At 44.9% G+C, this 22,803-nt stretch overlaps 1 protein-coding gene across 3 annotated transcripts in view; it reads left to right on the forward strand.

Moving 5' to 3' along the window:
* The window catches only part of LOC133349539 (glutamate receptor-interacting protein 1-like), a 334,917-nt gene that overhangs the window by 278,955 nt on the left and 33,159 nt on the right, over nucleotides 1–22,803 (forward strand). For all 3 annotated transcript variants that reach the window (XM_061563083.1, XM_061563082.1, XM_061563084.1), the window contains 4 exons: nucleotides 7,608–7,753; nucleotides 13,297–13,441; nucleotides 16,180–16,319; nucleotides 18,880–19,056. In XM_061563083.1, coding sequence (XP_061419067.1) covers nucleotides 7,608–7,753; nucleotides 13,297–13,441; nucleotides 16,180–16,319; nucleotides 18,880–19,056 — 608 coding nt within the window. The remainder of the gene's footprint in view (nucleotides 1–7,607; nucleotides 7,754–13,296; nucleotides 13,442–16,179; nucleotides 16,320–18,879; nucleotides 19,057–22,803) is intronic.

Consider the following 22,803-nt stretch of genomic DNA (forward strand, 5'->3'; position numbering starts at 1 on the left):
AGTGTACGAGGTACGATACTGTACGTTGGGATGCTGCCGGGATGTACGCATCTCCCGCCTTTCTATTAAATTGCAGTTCATATAGGTAGGCTCAGAATTTACCTTGGTTTTTTTACTTTGCATATTGCTGTACAATACAGTATTGTAATTAATAAATACAAACAGTATATAGTTTATACAGTACGGTACTGTAAATTGATCTGTTTTGCTCAATTATCACCATTCTTTAAGACTCCTGGGTAGGCTAGGCCATCTTTGACTTACGATATTTTTGACTTACGATGGGGTCGTCGTAACGCATCTCCATCGTAAGTAGAGGACTACCTGTATGTCAATGTGAGAGATTAGCATGTTCATGGAAAATCGTGAAGCAGCAGCCTCGAGGATGGCGTGCGAGGTAGCTGTGTTAGTGAGAAATTGAATCTGTTAATGTAAAAAATCAGAGAGCCGAAAATAACAACTAACATCGGATGGTGGTAGGATGGGAACATCACAGCCAATTGTGACTTAAACTGGTTAATAACGTCCTTCCAATGATTGCTCAGCTTGTACCCATCTTCTCGGTTGAAATTGTGTCTGTGTCTATATATATGGATGGCTTCGTGAACGAATCTTTGTTGATAGCCAGTGGGTTTGCAAAGTACTTTCGTCTTAGAGAAATCAATTTCGTGTGAGCCCACCGCGTTAAAACAATGATCAATCACGGCCGAGGTATTGGTCCTACCGTGTTTCAGATCTGCCTTATGTTTACGAACACGGTCCGAGACATGTCGCTTAGTTTCCCCAATGTTACTACTGCCACAGACATAGGTTAGTTTGTAGACGCCGGGGTATGGAATGTCAGGGATCACATTCTTCACAGATGGGATCAGATCACGAATTTTATGTACTGTGTTAAATCGAACCTGGATCTTGTGTTTGTTCATGATTTTGGAAATCCTTTTGGTGACCCCTGCTATGTATGGCAAGGTCATGGTTTTGATTGGGTCTTCAGATGGTTCTTTCCCACTGGTTGGGGTGATAGCTTTACGGATTGTGTAGTCTGAATATCCATTCATCTTGAGAGCTTGGTGTACGTGTTCCAGTTCACTGGCTAGATGATGATGGTCAGAAATACATCAAGCTCTATGGTGTAGAGTTTTGATGAGGGAATTCTTCTGGGATGGATGGTGGTGGGAGTCAGGTCTTAGGTAGGCATCCGTATGGGTGGCTTTCCTGTAGACAGTTTCCATTCTTGGATGTTTTAATCGAAAAGAGACCAGATGGCTCAATGGGACACTCTGTCTACAGGAAGCTTTTGCATGAAAGGGTAAAGCCTATTCTCTTTTTCCTATATTCATGTAATAGCGGTTGTGTAGTGGTTAGCGTGATGTGCTATGAAGCCCCGTGCATCCTTCGTTCAATTCCGGCTCACAGCCAACATTGGTGACGAGTATCTGAACCCGTCCTCGCTCTCCCCTAGATCTACTCAGCCATAAATGAGTACCTAGTGCAGAGTGTAAACATCAGCATTGGGGAGACAAAGGGAGCCGGGTGTGATGTTGACCTCCCACCCACTTGTGTGCCATGCCGGCCTTCATAGGTCCTCTGTTAACAGCACTTGCCCCAACAACCTATATAGGTTATAGGGGGGAATCTTCGTCTTTGTCACCGTAAATGTCCTTAAAATTATACAGATATAAAAGAAACATCAAATTATATGTTGTTGTGTTTCGGCATGTAAAGGCTAATTCTGTCTGCAACTATAAATAAAAAATATAACTGCCCTGTTTGTTCTGAGGACATTGGTTAGGCTTTACCCAAGAGCATTGGCTTGTCCATATTGAGTAACTACATTACTCTCAAGAACTTATATGTACACACACAACACTTTCATCCCCTTCTTGATGCTTACCTACTCAATGGGATGGCTGCCGTCAACTCGGCTGATCATCCTTCTGAGTTCAATAAAATAACACCCACTTTCTAGAAGTCGTCAGCGGTCGTCTTATGAAGAAGAGCCTGGCTCCTGCTATATAAATTCAAAATTTCCACCACTGACCCAGGACAGCTGATCGAGATGAATGCTCACCCACAATGCTCTGCTTGGCTTCTAAGACATTAAACGATCAGATTCCACGCTCCTGTAGCCAAAACGCGGTGCGGTAGGATGTCCAATGTGCGTGTTTCCGTGTGCGCGTGCGAGTGATTGCCTTGTTATTGGTTCTCTTGGCAGCTTGGCAGTTTGGCAATTTGGTAGTTTACAATCCAGATTAGGCTGTCAGCAATGCCCCTCAAGCTAATGGGCTCTCTTTGGGTTGGCTCTGCAGAAGTGCGCATTGCATCCTCTCCGGGGATTTCCTTGCGAACCGTGGGGGGGGGGGGGGGGTCACGTATTACGAATCGCCCCACCTTGGCCGTCCAGTGACTCAGGCGCAGCTTAGCGCTCTGAATTAACATGCAATTGTCTCGTGTGTCAAGACGTTCGCCTACCAGGCAATGAATTGACGCACATTACGGCACACTCAACTTCGGCAATATCCCGCAACGGCAATTTCGCTCGTGTGATTACATAGAGAGGATTGGGGAGAGAGAGAAAAAAATCCCCCGAGACAATCGCGATTGCCCACGAGGCATTGTTTGCAAAGGCAATAGAGTGCACGGTATTTTTTTAAACACCGTTGCATGTTGTACAGTTGTACGTTATGCCTTGTTAATGAATGCGTGGAAATAAAATTCACACAGTCACGCATACGATGACATCTGGTCTCCGTTGGTGAAATTAACCAAGCAGTGGAAACTCCACATTAACAAAATCGCGGGGGACAACTGCTCCATCACATGGCCACTGCCCGCTGAGTGGTCCCAATTTTACCAACGCCAGATTAAAAATGGACCAGGTCGACCACCAAATGAGACTGAAGCACAAAGTGCACCGATTGTGCTTCACATGCAGCACCACTTGCCTGGATTTTACATCTGTAACACTGAACTTCAGAGGGAATGCATCTGTAGCAAACCCGCTTTTTGGTTCTCTGCGCGCTTCTGTAGGGCTGTCTTAGTTGCTCGACCGTGATCCCTCCGCCTTGCGCTCATCCCCTCTCCAGCCATTCATTACCTCGTCCTTGTTTTTGGTGCGATGTGCCTGTTGTACATTTTGTTAATGTTGTCAATTTGTCTGTACCTCTGACGGGTTCTGTTCCGTTGTTGCCCATTCAGTATCACTTTGATGTCGTTGCTCTTGTTCTGTGCCGATACGCCACACCACTCCCTTGTAAGCTATCTTGTTGAATGGCGAAACAGGATTTGCCGCGCAACAAATTGAATTGAATGGAAGTGGATTATTACATTGCAGGATCACAAGAGATGGAGATGGCTATAGAAGGCATTCGTCCAACAGTGGATAGATCATGGCTGATGGCGATGATTATCAATTTGGCCCAGGGCATACATGAGTGCTTGGAGTCAATGCTTGCATTAAAGAAAAAAATATGATAATTGGTTTTTTACCCTTCTATCTGGCAACAAAACTGACACCTTTTTTCTTCTTGGTTCTTTCGGTAAAGTCACGTAGAAGGGAAGTAATAAAATAATAAAAATAAAACATAATAAAATAAAATAATTCTCATAATTCTCACGACGTTTCGGCTACAACGCAAGCAGCCGTCTTCAGGTGAGCCGAAACGTCGTGAGAATTATTTTATTTTATTATGTTTTATTTTTATTATTTTATTACTTCCCTTCTACGTGACTTTACCGAAAGAACCAAGAAGATGAATCCCTGCAGTCACGAAAGCTTTAAATCGAAATTTGACACCTTTTTTACAAGGAGGCATGTTTACATAGACCACAATACCTGCAGTCATAATGCAAACAAAAAACATAACTCTGATAATGTGAGGTTCCAATGGTGTAAATGCTTACCCCGAGCTCTCATACTCTGATGGTGCATTGTCTTTGAGTTGTGCACCTTTTGGCGTCATCTGGTCCAACCCATGTGAGACTAGGCTCTAAGGAAAGCTGTCTCGGGTGTGGACCAATCAACTTCAAGGACAGTGCACATTATCAGAGTTATGTTTTTTGTTTGCATTATGACTGCAGGTATTGTGGTCTATGTAAACATGACTCCTTGTAAAAAAGTGTCAGTTTTGTTGCCAGATAGAAGGGTAAAAAACCAATTATCATATTTTTTACTGGCAAATGAGGTTCCATTGGTGTAAATCCAAAGATTCTTGTTACTGCTCGCCTGTAAGTTGAAGAAGAATCCTCACAATTAACTTTAGCAATTAGATACCACGACGTTTCATTTGAAACTACATCAAGCATCATCAGGTCAATATTCTGGAAGTCAGAATAACAATGTAACCTGACGCAGCTTCTTAAATACGTGTAATGACCTCACAACAGGATCGAATTAGATTTAAACGAGATATTCACCATGACAAATTAATATACATTTTATTATAAATTATCTGAGCCATTCATGAACATTTTCTATGCATTATTCATTACAACTACTCATGAATACACTATCTTGTAGCAGAATCGCATTATTATGTAAAGTGAACCCTAAAACTTCGTACATTTGACAATTAATTTGTTTGTCTCTATCGGGTGGTGGAGGGTTCCTATCGTCACAAATTTGGCCTCAACAAAGCGTCAATTAGGAATCGTGATACTGGCTGCGAAAAAAAACAACTACGTACTTGTGTTCACTTACCCCAGGGGGATATATGGCTGAGTTGAGCCCCGGCCGGGAAACGAACTCCCAACCTTCCAATTTGGAAGAGGAGCGCTCTAGCCACAATGCCACGTGACCAGTATAATAATACCAGTACAGTATGATGTCCCTTGTGTGTCTCGAGAAGCCGGAGTGAATTTCAAAGACTTTCCAGAAGGGTACTGCTTGAAATAGGGGAAGAAACTGGATTTAGTTTTAAAAAAAAAATCTCTGCGTGGATATTGATACTAGAAATTATTTGTGTAATAATGCATTGAATGATCAATTGCTATAAAGTCAAAATATCATAAAGACATGGAATTGTGTAATAAGTGTGTTTTTATTTATATATCCTATGCCATGGGTTCCCGTGACACCTGCTGCCAATATGTAGAACAAAATCATCCAATCTTAAAATCTGATTGCAAGGCCGAATGGCGACACAATTCATCGAACCAGCAGTTTAAGGGTGAATTATTACACTGCTAGCAGAAGCTTGATATCGTGTGGGTAATGTAACAACAACAAAATGAATTGGTAACGACATTGTTAAAACAATAATGAAACTTTTACCCTTTATCAGCGAACCAGAACTGATGTGCTGTGACGGTTCCACCTGAAGACGGAAGCTTGTGTTGCCTCCGAAACGTCGTGATTTTTATTTTATTTTTATTTTACTTTTATTCATTTTAATTTTTTACCTACGTGACTTTACCGAAAAAACCTAAGAACAGAACTGACGTGTTGGCTCGGTGCCACTGGTGGCCATTTCACCTTTCCCTGGGCTTCCAAAGGTGTGCACGCTTTTACGCGGCGCATTAATAAAACAAATTCCGCGTAGAATGTATAACCGGTTTAAAAAAATTCTCGCTGCAGTTCTGTAAAAGTGAGATTCTTTCCTGCAGCTTTCCCGTGAATCGATTCCAGCAGCCAGACTTAGCTGCGTGTGTTTATTGAGGTGTCCCCGGCGCATTGAATGTGTTCTTTGTGATGCATTATGAATGCATAGCCTTTCACGTACTCCGGGGTTGGAGGGATGATATTTCTTGCGCAGTTATACGCTGTCAACCGGTGGAAATTTTACTTTTTTGAAAGTGTTTGACTGTTTGCGCAAAAGAGCGGTGGTTTATCGTTATGATCGGCGCAGAGTTCAGAATGTAAAAGCTTTACAATGATGACGCCGTCACGCCCGGTATCGTTCGCCCAGTGAAAAGAAAGCAGTGTGGTGTCCCCCCCCCCCCTTCAGATTAATTTCCTCGCTGGCATCGCACCACCCGAGCTCCCTCCGAGGCGTCGCGCCCCTCTAGTGGCCGTGCAAACAAACGCGTGGGCAGCGGAGGCGCGCATGCCCGATCCACGGTGCGACTGCTTAATTGGAAACGCGCTCTGTCTCTCTCCTCCAACTCCCACGCTGCAGGGAGTGACGGCGTGACGTGGCTACAGCCCAACTCCTCCCTGCCTTTCTCTAGCAGTGCCTCCTGGGGGGGAGGGAGGCTTGAGGTGCAAAAAAATGTCCTGTGTTCTAGTTGTGAAAACATAGGCCCATGCCCAAATTGCGTAGATACCTGTGCGTTGTTAACCGTGGATTACGTGTGCCAATTCACAGGGCTACACCAAATAAATGAAACTGAAAAAAAACTGGGAAAAAATGCGCAGTTATTGTGTGATTACTTGGTGTGCTTATATGCACGCGTGTATACAGTGAGCCTTTCATGGTTTACCATTCATGTTACTGTGAATGGCTGTTATTATATTAAGTCTTCGATTTATTCCTGTCTCATGTCTTTCATCAACCAAAATCCGTGGTTGCCTGCGACTCAAAGATTTGGCGTGGGTTATTTTTTCTGGAGCATCTCATAATCCGTAGAATACCATGGTGGTACAGCTTTCACTTTCGGCTTTTGCGTAAAAAAAAAATTAACAATAAAAAAGTCAGCATCTTGGCCACGTGGAAAAGACTTTTGAGTGCGATTTCTACCTCAGAGCACCCTGACCCACAATTCCCTGTATGGCTCGGTATGGTGCATTGCTTATCCTGAGTGTTTGCTTTTCTCAAAAACAGCCCTGCACAGCTTCCACACTCAAACCCAGCTGTCATTGCCACTTTGCTTTCTGGCTATGGAGAATAACCATGCTAACCCCATTGTAACCAATCACAGTACTCGTCGGACCCCATGTGACTTAAAGGCAATCAGACTCACACTTATAAGGACGCGCCGATTGAATGGCGGACTCGGAGATGAATATGACTAGAGAAAAATAAAACAAATATTTATGAAGTAATAAAAACAATGCACAGACTGGTATCAATACACTGCTGGATAATGGATGATGGCCTGCACGTGGTGGCAGTCATGGAGGATGAGTGACCGTACTTCACTGCGTGGACAGTGTGGGCTGGATGAAGGAGGGAGGGGGCCCGAGGTCCTGACAGATACAGCTCGCCACGAGTGTTAGCTGAGGTGGGGGAATTTAACTCAGGTGGTCGAGTTGGAAAGGCAGCGTGTTTACAACTGCACCACAGCTGCATCCGTCATACTAAGATTAACCCTTTCCCATACCGAGACGTCTGCAAGTCACAGGGTGAGTGTCCTGTTCACCTCTGAATCTCGGAACACACAAGCGGTTCAGCGTTAATAATATTTAAAGAGACGTAGCACCGTTGTTTTAAAGACATTGTACTCGCCGCAGAGAACTGTTGTGACACGACCGCACTCTATGATAGCTGGCGGCAAATTGTGCCACATGCCCTCCTGCATGGCCTTGTGGGAGCCTTGGTACTGATAAAAATTATTTTATTTTAGTTTTTATTCCTGTTTCATACACGAACGTCATCGGAACGGAATACGTCATCGGAACGGGACAGGGTTCAGTGTTGACCGCGGCGTGTGTGCCCGCGTTGTTACAGACTGGGCACGCTGGAGCCCGGCGACCGCCTCCTGGCCATCAACCACACGCGCCTGGAAACCTCCTCGGTGGATGAGACTGTCCACATCCTGCAGCAGAGCGACGACTTCGTCAAGCTCAAAGTCCGCAAGGATGAAGACAACTCTGGTGAGGAGAGGGTTCGGGCTCTGGGGGGTGGGGGGTAGGTGGCGTGGGCGAAACCAAATCCGCACGCGCATTGCAGTACGGAGAGGAATCCACCGGGCAACGCCGCACGATCAGCCAGCTGCAGCCATTACAGGGCGCCATGGTGGCGAGATGTAAACTACCTCGCCTGGTATACAGGAAGTCGTGGGTTCGAACTCGACCATGACACCTGCTGTATATTTGGAGTTTTCTCCGAATCCTCCGATTTTTTCCTCCACATTTAGAAACATGCGTTTCGAATATTTGTCTGCAATAAATTTTCCACGTGATCATAAGCCACTTTTTTGAGCAATTATTTGTGGCCAGGTCACTTATAAAAAAATATCTATGTTGCTCAGTGGGCCTTGCCTGGTAAAATAAAAAATAGTTTAGTTTAGTTCCGTTTGAGTCTTTGCTGCAGGTTCGGTCATCTAGCCGAACCGCTTTGGCACAGGCTCCTGTACCAGCGTGGTTAGGACACTGACAGAACTGGTCATGACATTTGTGAGCTGACCTCCATTGTCTGAGTCGACTCGGATCATTTCTCTGCCATCAGAATAAGGAGCACCACCCCGTGGACCCCACTTTGTGAGAGATCAACATTGGTTGTCCTGTGAAAGCCCGCCCCTCAGCAGAGGAATGTGTCATTTACAGAGCCGTGATGAGCTCTGGCTAACCACTCGTTTGCGCATGGGGGGTCACCCTCCATCTGTTTTACTTGTGGCTTGAGCATTAACTGGTCGGTTGCACCAGCTGTTTTGACGATTGGGTCCTTGTACACCAATTGTCATTGACGCTCAATTTGTATCCATGTGGAAAATGCCAAGCAGGAGAGCTCACATACTTTACAGCTGTGCCGCTATTGTACAAACTGGGCTCGTTTTGAAGTTTGAAGGTTTTTTTATGGTCATTGTTAAGCCGTGATTTACGTGCAATTTGACCAAAGCTTTTGGCTCAAACACACGTGTCACTGAGTGGTCTGTGATTATGGCAAGACAAGGAGTGAGACTAAATTATATTTCAACGCAAAGGGAGAGGAGAAATGCCATTAATGTGCACAAGGGGCATATTGCACTTACACCAAATTGGCATCTTTTAATGCGGCGTATATATATATATAGCTCTGGTAGGAAAAATATGAGATCGGGAGAAAGAAGCAAGACAGGATTCGCGATCATATTGCGTTGAGTGTGTTGTGTGCGAGATCCAGCGAGGCCGAGTAAGCCATTACAGCTCGGCTCTTTGTGTACTGAGTGGTAGCATGTGCCAGAGTCCCTGGTAAATGGATTCGTTCTGCCTTTCGCAATGGGAGAGATTACTGGAGTACGTTCATAATTTGTGAGCGGCGTGGGAGGTTAATGAGTCCCTTAATCCAAAAGGGGTTTCCAAATGCAAAATTGCCCACACTTAATTGAAATACGAAAGTTGTAATAAGGACAGTGGTGAATGGCGAGCCTTCGCGACTGATTGAACCACGCTCCGGCGTCATGCCATGCAACAACAACAACAAAACGTTGCACTTTCTTTTGCAAAGTAAATTTACAAGGCAGATTTGGATGCCTGAGTCGTTGCTCATGCGTCAGTCACCCTGTAACTGCCGCCAAAAGTCAACGTGAATCAAGCGATTGTAAAAAAAATGTTGATCTACATTCCTATAGCAAGGAGCCAGTACTTATGCAGGACACCCACTGTTGAATTTCACAGTGATACTAATTTTTTCAATAAGAGGCTAAGTCATGCTACAGGCAAGGTTTGAAATTGCACCTGTTGACTGTTATTCTTGCTCACCTCCTTATTTCATAAAAAATGTTTTATCCCAGTCTGACTTCAGTAATTGCCCGAGATGTCCTCTGTTGTGTTTTCTGTTTGTGCCCCCTCCAACAATCATTCACTTTTGTTGAGAAAACTTGTGTCACGTGACTTTGTTTTGCTCACAGTTACATTTTGCTCCACTTTTCAACCTTATGAGTGTTCGATTCTTCAATTAGTTCCCATCGTTTGTTGCGATTGATTGTCATACTGATAAACACATTTGAGATGGTTAACACTGTCACCATTTTCATTTAGGTATTTTCCACTTATTGGAAAAGATCCTTTAGTTCCACTTTGAATAGCTATGCGGATTATTTTTTGCATTCATTGGGATGTGGGAGTCACTGGTATGCCAGCATTGACTGCGCATATTTGCCTGGTTGCGCTGAGGAAGAGTTTATGCTGCTGGGCCTTCTCACCGAACTGTTTCGGTCTTTGTGGTTAGGGTGCGCTCCCCCCCAATGCCGTTCAAGAGACAGTTCCAGGAGTCTTAGCCAGCAGCGATGAACGAGGGGTGGCGATAAATGTCTCAAGTCAAGACAGCGGGTGACTAAGGACGGGAATCTTGGGAGTAGGTGGTGGAATCCTCTCCTTAACTGATGCTGCTGCCCTTGCCATTCTTAGTGGTGGAGCTTGCAGGTTTGGGGAGGTTGCTACTTTCTGTATTCAATCTCAGGGCAGCTTTTTCTTGGTTTTTTCGGTAAAGTCACGTAGAAGGGAAATAATAAAAGAATAAAACATGATAAAATAATTCTCACGATGTTTTGGCCACAACGCAAGCAGCCGTCCTCAGGTGAAGAACAGGTCTGTCGGAAAGACAGCGTCTGAATGAAACACCACCAGGCTTGGAGCGTATATTTAAGCTGGGTTGGAGGGGGAAGAGCGCCTTGACAAAAAAAATTGCATATCAATAGAAATGTAGCATATTTATGGGAAATACAGATATGGGATTAGTCATTACTTGTGGAATGCGTATCGTAATTGTATAGTGAATATACAGCAGTGTGGTATACAGTAGGGTGGGTAGAATAATACATAGTGTAATATTACAATGTATAGTCTGAGGTGGTGTATAGTAATGCAGTATATAATTTAATGTTGGGTTTGTCTATGGCAGTATATAGTATGGGGTAGACCCGTGTGATGTAAGATAAGAAAGTTTAGCTGGAAGCATATTATATTTTTTGCGACGTAGAATTGTAATGTATTACTTACTGTTAATAGCTCAGCTTATTGGAGAGTATATTTAGTATACTGATGATACTGATGTAGTTTATACTTTAGTTTTTTACGTGGTGGTTTAGTTGCTGCAGCTCCATACTATTAACATTCCTTCCCTTTATTAATGCTAGCCCTACTCCCTCCCTTTGATGCTGCTAATCCTGCATAATGCACGGGCATATTATGACTTTGAAACCCCCCGCCCACCTCCTACGCATTCCACAAGTAATGACTAATCCCATGTCTGCATTTCCCATAAATATGCTAAATTCCTCTTGATATGCAAATTATTTTGTCAAGGCGCTCTTCCCCCTCCAACCCAGCTTAAATATACGCTCCAAGCCTGGTGGTGTTTCATTCAGACGCTGTCTTTCCGACAGACCTGTTCTTCACCTGAGGACGGCTGCTTGCGTTGTGGCCAAAACGTCGTGAGAATTATTTTATTAAATTAAATTTTTATAATTTTATTATTTCCCTTCTACGTGACTTTACCGAAAGAACCAAGAAGATGAATCCCTGCAGTCACGAAAGCTTTAAATCGAAACTCAGGGCAGCTGTTCCATATTTTAAAATGGTTTTGATCATTTGTATATCGTTTTTTATTATTATTTTAAAAGGACAGGGTGGAGTAAATTTTGTGAGGATTACAAGGAAAATTTACATTTTATCTCAAGGAATGGTGAACTCTAACATTAAACGTTGAACAACAGCTGACAGGTATTACAAGAAGCATGGGAATTACTCGGAGACACAGAGATGACAACGTGGTTTAGAGAACAGACTTAAAGTAGATGTCATTTTGATTATTAGGACAAGTTGAATAGGCTGGGGCAAGACATGTCATGAGCAGGGATGATAGCCAATCGAGGAGACTGGCGACGGAATTTCAGCCAAAATGGAGGGAACACGCCGGAGAAACCAACCACTGGATATGGAGCAATGAAATTAGCTTACACGGAAAGAAGTGAGATGGATCGTGTGAGGGACGGTAATGGCATTTGGGAGTCTTCCTTCATCGGTGAATAAAACGCGACTGATGATGATGATGATTGTTCGTCAAGCGCTTTAGCCACAGCGCCACTTAACGTGTAAGGGCTCCGCGCGTCGAGCAATCGGGGCGTTAATGGCCGCCCACGGCTGGGGTGGCTTCCTGTTGAAGGGTCGTGAGGGAAAAATGCATCCTCGTCTCTCCTGCTGCAGGCTGCTTATTCCATTTCCTGGAAGCCTGTCAGCTCGGAGATCGAGCGGTGTTTGTCAGTGAGCGAAACTTAGCCCCTTTTTGTGAATATATTTTCGTTTAGTAACCTTGCTGAAGAAGCATCGTCTTAATGTAAAATTGTAGCACAATGTGTTCTGCACTCTTTGAAAAATGCAACGGCATACCGTTACTTCTTTCACTCTTGAATATATAAAAGTTGCAGCGAGGGAGAGGGTCCAACTCACAATCTCCTCAAGTACAACCTAGGGTTGCCGCAATATGATGATGGTTTAATGATATATCGGACGATATGAAACATGATACTAATACCATCCATTTAGCACAATATTGTCAAATCGTGATTTTGGTTGCTCATTTAAGTTTTTATATACTTTATTTAATTTTGGGATGACCTATTTATGAAAGAACTAAAAGTAGAGTTGACGCTATTAATGAAAGTTTAACTTTACTTTTAGTGTGCGCCTTTTGGCGTCATCTGGTCCAACACCATGTGAGACTAGGCTCTAAGGAAAGCTGTCTCGGTTGTGGACCAATCATCTTCAAGGACAGTGCATACATTATCAGAGTTGTGTTTTTTGTTTGCATATGACTGCAGGTATTGTGGTCTATGCAAACATGACTCCTTGTAAAAAAGGTGTCAGTTTTGTTGCCAGATAAAAGGGTAAAAAAACAATTATCAAAGTTCAACTTGTTGAATGGTTCATGGAGTAATTGACAACACGTCCACTAGATGACGTCATAATTTTCCAACAGTTCGTGCCGAAATAAGCGTTTTAGATTATAAAGTTATAACGATAAGAAGATATAAGATGGGCTTGCTTTGAGTGATTTACATTTCAATGACTATTAAGACATCTCTTTTCCTATTCCAGTTATGTTAAAGCACAACATAATATAGATGTGAATGCAATCACAAAGTTATGGGAAACTGATATTGAGATAATCGGCACATTGGGAAGTGTGACATTGAACTGTATTGTTAAAGATTACATTATGGCAAAACTCAGTCCGGAGTCGACTCGGTCCAACATCTCTCTGGGACGATAGAACTATTCCTCTTTGCATGAAGCAAGTAAACTAATCCCTGCCTAAAGAATGTGGCATGTCCAGCAAGGGCTGAGGAGTGCCTTGGGGAACGAACACGCAACAGCGCTCGTTTGAGCGTTGTAACAAGACGCGGCCCCCCTTTTGCTTTGTGCGTCCAGAGAGGCATCGCAGCACTGTTTGGCTCTCTGTGACGCTGTCCCCGTTGCTAACACTGCCGTTGCTGCAGATGAGCAAGAAGCATCGGGAGCCATCAGCTACTCGGTGGAGCTGAGGCGACATGGCGGTCCCCTGGGCATCACCATCTCGGGCACAGACGAACCCACGGACCCCATCCTCATCGCCAGCCTCACACCGGACGGCCTCGCAGAGCGGTACCTGTAGTGCCCCGCACCGCAGCCACAAAGTCCGACCACAGCACTGCAGTTCGTTCCATTGAAGATGTGTCTGATGTCTCACGTGGTTAGATTGAAAACTCATTTCTTTACAGCTGCTTTTTGTGTTTAGTTTGTTGTCCTTCTCTCTTGCCTCCGATTCGCACAGTTGGCTACGTCAGAAGTTCAACATACATACTGCACACCAGCCGCCGCTAGTTACGATTGTCTGTTTGAACTTGATTTATGGTGTTTTTCTAGTTGTATAGCTGTCGGCGTCGCGTTTTGAGACACGGATCTCTGAAGGAGCAGTGCAATCTTACGTCTTTGAGAATGGCCTATGGAATCGGATAACCACAGAGCTATCTCTGAGATCCCTTCTTCAAGTGACCTCTGTTCCATAGTAGAATGGGCAAAACTTTTACACCTGCTCACAGTATCAGTAATGTTAGTCACATGACAGTCAAACCATTGTTTAAATTCTCAGGCTCGAATTTATCCAAAATTAAGTGCAGAACCAAATTACAAAAAATGATGTTTATTTCGTGCAGTCATTGGTGACCAGGCTGATAGGATCAGTTCGATACATGCGAGAGCCTAATTTAATCACAGACGGTTGCCTGGATTAAAACCCAGGACCTTAGCAGTGCCAGCTCGGTGCTCTGACCTCTGACCTTTGACCTCTTGACCCCTGAACCACCCGGCCATCTCCCACTCGTGCCCTCAGAGTGACGCAACTGAAGTGAAGGGACGGCCTGGAAATTCAACAGTCAGGAAGTGCTTCCCATTACGCCGGGGACCAATCGTGGAAGGTGTCATCCAGAATTACTCACGGATTCACTTCAACTGGCCTCTCATCCAGCGGCACTATAGAATATTATAGTGCTGCTGCTTAATCGTCTGTGTAGAATTGCTCCCGATATATGTCACCCTTTATATTTAAATTGTAGACATTATAACCATCTTGGTAGAATTGAAGAGACAATTTTTGGAAAATAAGAGAACCTCGTTTGAGCCTGAGTGACTTGAACCTGGTGTCTTAGCAGTGCTTACTCACTTCTGAATTATGAACCATGTCACCCTTTATCTGTTTTTGTGTTAAAACACTGTTAGGTGCCATGTTGGCGAAATATTAACTACCTTGCCTGATATACAGGAGGTCGTGGGTTTGATCCTGATGCCTGTACAGTATATTTGGAGTTTGCGTGTCTCACTCCCCGCGGTCGCGTGGATTTTTATCAGGGTCCTCCGGTTTTTCCTTCCACATTTAGAAACATGCCTTTAGAGTATTTGGTAACGATACATTTCCACATGATAAGCCACTTCATTGAGTTATCATTTGTGGCCAGGTCGCTTTTGAAAAAAGCTACATAGCTCAGTGGGCCTTACCTGGTAAAATATAATTATTAGTTAAATAGTTATACTCTTTGGGTCTGTTGGTAAAGTCACGTAGATAGAATAAAAATTATAAAATAATAAAAAATCACGACGTTTCGATCGCAACACAAGCAATCGTCTTTACATGAAAAAATACAGCAGGCGGATGGCTGAGGAATGAAGAAATGTAGCGAGAGAGCTACTGCAGCCAAAGGTTATATACGTTTGAGATGGGTACAACCCAAGAGTAAGTCGGCGGACTGCCTCAGCAGTCTGCCTAGTGTATTTTTTCACCTGAAGACGATTGCTTGTGTTGCGATCGAAACGTCGTGATTTTTTATTATTTTATTATTTTTATTCTATCTACGTCACTTTACCGAAAGACCCAAAGAGTATGAATTCCTGCGGTCATGAAAGCTTTAAGTCAATTTAAATAGTTCGTTTCCTACCTGGTCTTTCCTTTATATTTGTATTCTTTTCCAGGAAATATTACTGATCTTTAAAATTATTTTCTAGAGAGTCCCGCATTAGGATATTTGGCCAATTTATTTCACTTCGTGTGGGAGTCTGGGTATATGTTATTCTTTGGGGAGCATTCGTGAAGCAGTTAGCCTCCCCTTAAATGAGTACCTGGTGCGGTGTGTAAACATCGCCACTGGTGAGGCGTGGTGCTGGCCACCCACCCTCTCGTGTGCTGTCCCGGTCTTCATAGGTGCTGCTTGCTAACAGCACTTGCCCCAACAGTGTGTTAAGGCTATGGGGGGAAACTTTGTCTTTGTTTGTAATTCTGAAAGTGTGGGATGTGGGAGTCCCTGCAGACACCTCACATTCTATACAGGAAAATTTCAAATCCTGCACGGACAGGTCAGAAACTAATTGGATGCACTCCCACCTCCTGACCACCTTTCAACCCCACAGGTGGCATGTTTCAGGCACAAGATTATCACGGTTGGCGACGTACTGTACGAAAGAAGTTAAACATTGATGCATAATACAAGATTCAATCTGAGTGATTCACCAACCCCAGACCTCTAGAATAGCGGCATGCACCGTCGTGCCCAACTTATAATCGTTTTTTTGGATTGTTTCTTGTTGCGACTTGCTGACTCGCTCCTACTGAACATATATAAAAAAAGAGCTGAATAGCTCATCGGATTCCTCCTCCAGTCTAAGTAAAGATTCTGATTCTGATGTCGTTAGTGGGCATGTGTGCATGTCCATCGGCAGCACTAGTGCTGCATTGGAGTTATTTTTTTTTTGGGTTTTGGAGAGATACTTATTTGCCAACTGCCTTTCCCTCCCCTTATAACCCCCCCCCCTCCTCCACCGTTGTGTGACACGATGTGCTCTGAGCGCGGCAGAACCGGAGCGATTCACGTCGGCGATCAGATCTTGGCCATCGACGGGATTTCTCTGAAGGGCAAGCCGCTGAGCGAGGCCATCGCGCTGCTGCAGCGAGCCGGCGAGATTGTGGCGCTCAAAATCAAGAAGCGCACCGCAGGTCGGCCCCCGTGACGCGTCCGTCTTTAATCCGAAGCCGTCACTGTGCGGGGACGCATCAAAGGGACGCGCGCGCGGATCTGGCCGTTTGGGATGAGAGGGCCAGGTTGAAGTTTCTGAAAGAAACGGTGCTCAAAGCCGTCAACGCATGGCTTATTTGTATTTTTTCTATTTATTATTTTATCAGCGATCTAAAATTTGATTGTGATGCAGCACACAGTGGGCTATATTTACAAATCATTTCATGTGGTCTCAAGCATGCGTTTTATCAGCAGATGATGCATTTTGCAAAAATCCACCCTCGTGAATTGGTTTAAGAGACATTTTGTCCCTTCATTGGATTTTTACTTCGTATGAATACACTTTATATAAATTGATTTATTTATTGATTGCCATGTGGTTGGGTGGAAATCTAATAATTGAACACATGCAATCTGCAGATTTATTGGCAAATGTGCCACGGAGCCGTAAGTCACATTTATTTAAGTTTCTTATCTCGTTCGAGAGGCGACGCTTGGGCCAAGGCTGAGTGACAACCCCCGAGTGCAGAGCCGATTGGTTTGTGACCCAGTTTTAGGTCTCTCCCCCCCCCACCCCTCACCCTTTCTCAAGACGAATCTTCGTGAGATCGCTGCCATGCAAGTTGTGCACGCCATCTCAAATCGTCTCTCTATCCCCTACTCGCTCTCACAGTAAACAGTCGCTTATCTGGGAGGGCTTCACCGAGTCTCAAGAGTCCTGCTTGAAAAGCCCGGGCCCAGTTCCTCATTGAGGGATTTGCTTGTGGAAGAAAAAGGGATTATCCTGAGTAAAAATATCCACATTTCACGGGAACCCAGATTAATCCCTGGGGAGCTATGTGGGCTGATACACTTCTGAATGCATGTCAGTGAAATTACGTACAAGTGAACCTTCGTTCATATTCGAGCTGGTCCAAACACGACCGTGTCATGCCGTGTAGCAGTTGACCTACATGCAGAAGGTCAGGAGTAGAAACTCTGGTTGGAGGTTGACTGGCTATAATCCCTCTGGAGGTTAATAAAAATAATTACCACCATGTGGTCAGTTAATGGTTGTTATCCTATGCAGAGACTGATCTTCTGCCATAATCATGTGGAACTTCAGCAACTATGTTGAGGCACAAAGGGAGATGCACTCGATCCAAAAGCTCGTTCGAAAATGTTTTTATTTAATAGAAAAAAACATAGCTTAGTACCGTATCTGTAATACTGTGTGCATACTATGTATATGTTCAAGTGAGATAATATCTCTGAGCAGAGAACGACAACAGCAGGCAGCCAGAAGCTTGTAGTTGGAGGCAGCATTTAACACGTTGGTGCCTTATTCAGTGTCTTTAAAAAGCAGTGTTTTTGTAATTGTAACCTTTTGCTCAATCACACAGAGTTTGTCGTTATTCCTCTGGGCACGACGTGCCTGGGTACGTGCTGTGCCTTTGCCTGCTTACAGATGGCGATGTGTACCCTGCCGCCATTCTGTCACAAACACTCATCCTCACTCTGGATGTCTTCCCACCAACCCCACACACTACAACGCAGCCCCTTTCATACTAAGCGCTTCTCTCCTTGATATATTACCCCCCCGCCACGCCCCCCACCCCTCCAAACATACACGAATTTTTATTCAAGTTTCAGTTCGGCGTACAGAGGAGAAAAATAAATCTTCATATGCGGACGGAAATTGAATCTCGAAACGTCACAGCATTCCTTGGCCAGATATCACATATATTTGATGACATATCGCAAATGCTGCACGGCCCCACCTGGCTTCTGAATGAAAGTATGAGCCGGGGGCTACGTGGAACGTCTTGATAACACATTCCATTAACTTCTGCTCAAAGTGTTATTTTTTTATTAATGGACACTACCTGCGCTCAAAATTACTTCTCTGAAATATGCGTCACGACGGTGTTATGCCCCCAGAGGGTTTCGCGGCGATTGAGAAGGGACTGGGAGGCTGGCGGTCGTTGGGAGGTAGGATGCAGCTTCGCGGTGTTAACTACCTTGCCCGGTATTCAGGAGGTCGTGGGTTCAACCCCAACCCTCACGTCTGTATATTTGGAGTTTACGTGTCTCTCTCCCCGTGGTCGTGTGGATTTTGCTCCAGGTCCTCCGGTTTTCCCCTCCACATTTAGAATCAACATGCGTTTAGAGTATTTGGCTGCTAGAAATTCCCATATGATGATAAGCCACTTCGTTGGGCTATCACTTGTGGCCAGGTTGCTTCTGAAAAAAGGGCTATAAAGCTCAGTGGGCCTTACCTAGTAAAAAAAAATTTTGTTTCATTTATCTGGTTGGCATGGAAGAGGAGAGGGGCTCGATAGGGCTTTCCCTGGAGAAGGCCGTTCAGCCAGCAGTGGCGTCAGCAATACATTGCAGGGCCTGCGCCTTTACCACCTAGGGAAATGAGATGCCGCCCTAGCACGGCATGGCTGCCCACGTGGATGTGCCAGGCCTGTGTGTGTCTTGCTCAACCACAAGAAACCCAGCGGCGGGTGGCAGCAGTGCCGGCGCGTGTGTGTGTGTGTGTGTACACGGTGACAGATGGCGGCAAGGAGGCCCCGGGCACGCTGGGGGACGTGAGCGACTCGGACGAGGACGACGGCGGATTGGGGGGCGCGCGCCCTTCCCGCCTCTACCCCGGTGCCCTCACGCCGGGCTCGGACAGCGCCCTGGGCTCCTGGGATGGCTCGGCCACCAACTCCAGCCGCCACAGCCACAGTGAGGGAGGGCCTTTGCGTGTCCGTGCGGCAGGGCCCCCTGCAGCCCCACTGCCTGGCGAACGGTTCCCGATGGTTATTAGAATCAGAATACAGACCCCCTGCGTTAGATACGAGTCTTCTCACCAGTGTCCAATTGGCAGTACAAATGAGCACCCGATTCAAGAGCCGAATTGCTCACAGGGCTATACCAAATAAATGACATGAAACTGAGTCCCACCATATAGTCGATGAAGAGATAAAGTGTCGGTACTCCCACCTCTTCCAAGATGTCTGGCTAGCGTCTGAAAGAGTAGACCAAATACCCTCTAGATGTGCGCTCTCTCTGGCGGTCCCTCCAGCGGTGGCTCTTCCACCGGCAATGGAGTGAGAGAGAAATTGCAGGGCTACAACCTGCGCCTTAACCCTGTTCGCAAGCCAGTTCGTTGCAAATGAGAGGACACACCGCTGGCCAGTTGCGTGAACCCCTGAAGTGAAATATCATAATTTAAGTTGACACTGATTTACCGTAGCAGCTGAGGGAATTGTTTTACTTTAATTTGCTTTGTGCAGCTGACCCAATTCTATTAGGGGAGCCTCCGTTTTGCTTAGGGCTTCAGCTGTACAACTCGGAGAGGGGGACAGTCGTAGTCTGACGAACTCACGTGCAAGTGGGCACACGCGTTAGAGACGCATGCACTTAAGCCGGCGTCCCTTCATTCTACCACGCATGTGCTAATTGTGCTGGCAGACTCAGCGTAACGTTGTTGGGTTGGGTTTTTTTACATTGTAAATATTTTGTTACTAATCTCGTCCAGGAACTTTGCTTTGGTGTTGGTAAGCCATGGGCCAAGTTTCTTCGCACTTGCTTTCGAAATTTTGTTATTTTTCGTGAAAAGACATTAAGTGTCCTGAAACTGATGGACAGTTGGACGGACTAATTTTCAGCCTCAGCAATAAGTGATCTTTCAATTTCCGAATAAATAGCCGCATCTTGACACAGCAGGTGTTAGAAGGTAGATTTGTGTTTTGTTTTATTATTCTCCTTACCTCATTTGGACCATCAAGTGTGGTCATATTAAGAGTCTTCTGACTGTTGTCGTCCCAGACCCTCATGACTTGTCCCATTAATGTTTGGCTCGTGGTTACATAAACCCAAATGCAGTTACATAATTAATGTACCATTCGCAAAAACGCCGATGCAATAAATCCCAACAGCTGATTGGGGCTCTGCAGCAACAAATAACATCTACTTATCTTATGCAGTCACTTTCAATAGCACTTTGTCAAAAAATGTTGTCCGCTGCGTAAGTTTTATTTTTTCGCGATCGTGCAGCACAGCTCCCTCTCGTCTGTGCCTTTGGGTCGTAGCGAACAACACGCGGAGGCATCCCGGCCGCGCACCGTCGCGAGTTCGAAATAAGCGATGGGCGTCGCAGCCTTCCTCACGGGCGGCGACGGCCAACGGCAGGGCAGAATGCGCGATAGCAGATCGCATCGTTACTCATTCTGTTTATCGAGCGTAACAATTACCTCTGTCATTGTACCCCATCTTGAGTTGTCTTGGTGTGGTCTGGGACTGTTTTTGGAGTTGTTTTGTTGTCTTGTCCAAGCTTTAATTTAGTGTTGAAATAATCTAAAGCATTTTATGCACTTATGCAATTTGTACTTATGTATGCTATTTATTTATTTAGTGACTTGCTCAACCTTTTCTCTACTTTGTACCCCTATGTGTACAAGAGAAATCTGCGTGATCCGCCAAACCCACATCCAAACCACTCGAACACAGGCATGCACCATCATGCCCGACTTATCGTGTGCAAGATGTTGACGTGCTTGCCATTTTCACTATTTTCCACTCCTATCGTGTGTTTTTGTATCGTTGTCACGCGCTGAAAGGCCCCGACTGAACATCTTTGAAAAAAAAGCTTCATAGCTCATCGGATTTCTCCAGTCTGTATAAAGATTCCGATGTGCCCCCCTTTTAAAGGTCACTCTCCAGGGTTTCCCCCCTACTATTGTGATGTAATTTAACCCCCCCTCACCCCCCCCCCCCTCCCCCACACGTGACAAAATGAGTAGAACCGGCCGAGTAGCTCAGTGGTCGAGCGAGCGGCTCGCAATGGAACGACTGGACGTTCACATTCCTGGTTGGGAGGTTGACTCAGCCCATCATCCCTTGGGCATGAGTAAAATAATTACCAATTTGCGAGGAGGTCAACGGCGGTCGTTCCAATGGGAAAGACCCGCCCACGTCTCCCACCATAGGAATAGAGGGTTTCCGCCTACTGGCTCCGCAGGAGATGAACACCAATTCCTCAGCGCTCATTTTTGTAGGAAATAACTTTGACTTTGTTGTGAAACCGTTTAGCCCCCCCCCCCCACTTGTCAAGTTTGCTGTTGTCGCCGTGACCCCTGAGGATTATCCTAATTGACTGCCCACCGAATGGTGCAGCATCACCGGGTAGTGAATATTTTATTGACCTCGCCGGGGATGATTGGCCGAGTCCAACCCCAAGCCCCCCCCCCCCTAAAATTGAACGCATTCATGACTGTGAAATGCCTGCACTCTTTGGTCGAAGTGATCAATTTCCAAGCCAAAGTACCTTGATGTGAAACAAATTACCGGGTTTCCACAGCACATGCTCGCTTTGATAGTAGCCGCGAGATATGCAAGTGGGGTTTTTTTCTAAATATTTGTTTTATTGTCTTCAAACATATGTCTGTCAACCGAGTTGGTTCTCTTGATATACCCACAGTATTCAATCTCTTACTCATGAACGCCTTCTTACTTGGATTCTGTTGTGGTATTATTGTTTGATCTTGCTCTGCGGTCTACTTTAAATACTCTGAAGCCTCATTGAATTAACTTTCACAAAGTCTGATAATCCATTTCATTGCATGTGGGATAATCTTAAATTACATGGGAAGGGTGTTGGAATATATATTATTTTTAAAATCGTATATTTCAGTTTATTCCAATTTCTATATCGGCTTCACGTCGTGAGCTAAATAATACATCTGGGAATCTCACAGAACAGCGTGGCGTGTGTCCAGATTGCACCCTGTGGAAGATGTACTTCACAGGCTTTACCCGAAAAATCCTTCAAGTGGCCTTGTTATATCTTACATATTACGGGAGATATAATTTGACAAGAGAACTTCTATTAGGTTGCCTCATGACTGTCAGCCCGACGTTAAATATACATCTTCTTGGTTCTTTCGGTAAAGTCACGTAGAAGGGAAGTAATAAAATAATAAAAATAAAACATAATAAAACAATTTTCACGACGTTTCGGCCACAACGCAAGCAGCCGTCCTCAGGCGAAGAATGAAGCACCACCAAGCTTGGAGCGTATATTTAAGCTGGGTTAGAGGGGGGGAGGTGGGAAGAAGAGCGCCTAAACAAAATAATTTGCATATCAAGAGGAATTCAGCATATGGAAAATGCGTAGGAGGTGGGCGGGGGGGGGGGGTTCCAAATCAATACTATGCCCGTGCATTATGCAGGATTAGCAGCATCAAATGGGGGGGGGGGGGGGGGGGAGGGGGTAGCATTAACAAAGGAAAGGAATGTTAATAGTATGTAGCTGCAGTTACTAAACAACCACGTAAAAAAAACTAAAGTATAAACTGCATAACAAACTAAAGTATAAACTTCTACGTGACTTTACCGAAAGAACCAAGAAGATGAATCCCTGCAGTCACGAAAGCTTTAAATCGAAATTTAACCGCCTCTACGGGGAGGGTTTCCACATAACTTTGAGAT

Source organism: Lethenteron reissneri, chromosome 30 (assembly GCF_015708825.2).
Source record: "Lethenteron reissneri isolate LAM-NWPU_2019-01 chromosome 30, ASM1570882v1, whole genome shotgun sequence".
NCBI lineage: Eukaryota > Metazoa > Chordata > Hyperoartia > Petromyzontiformes > Petromyzontidae > Lethenteron > Lethenteron reissneri.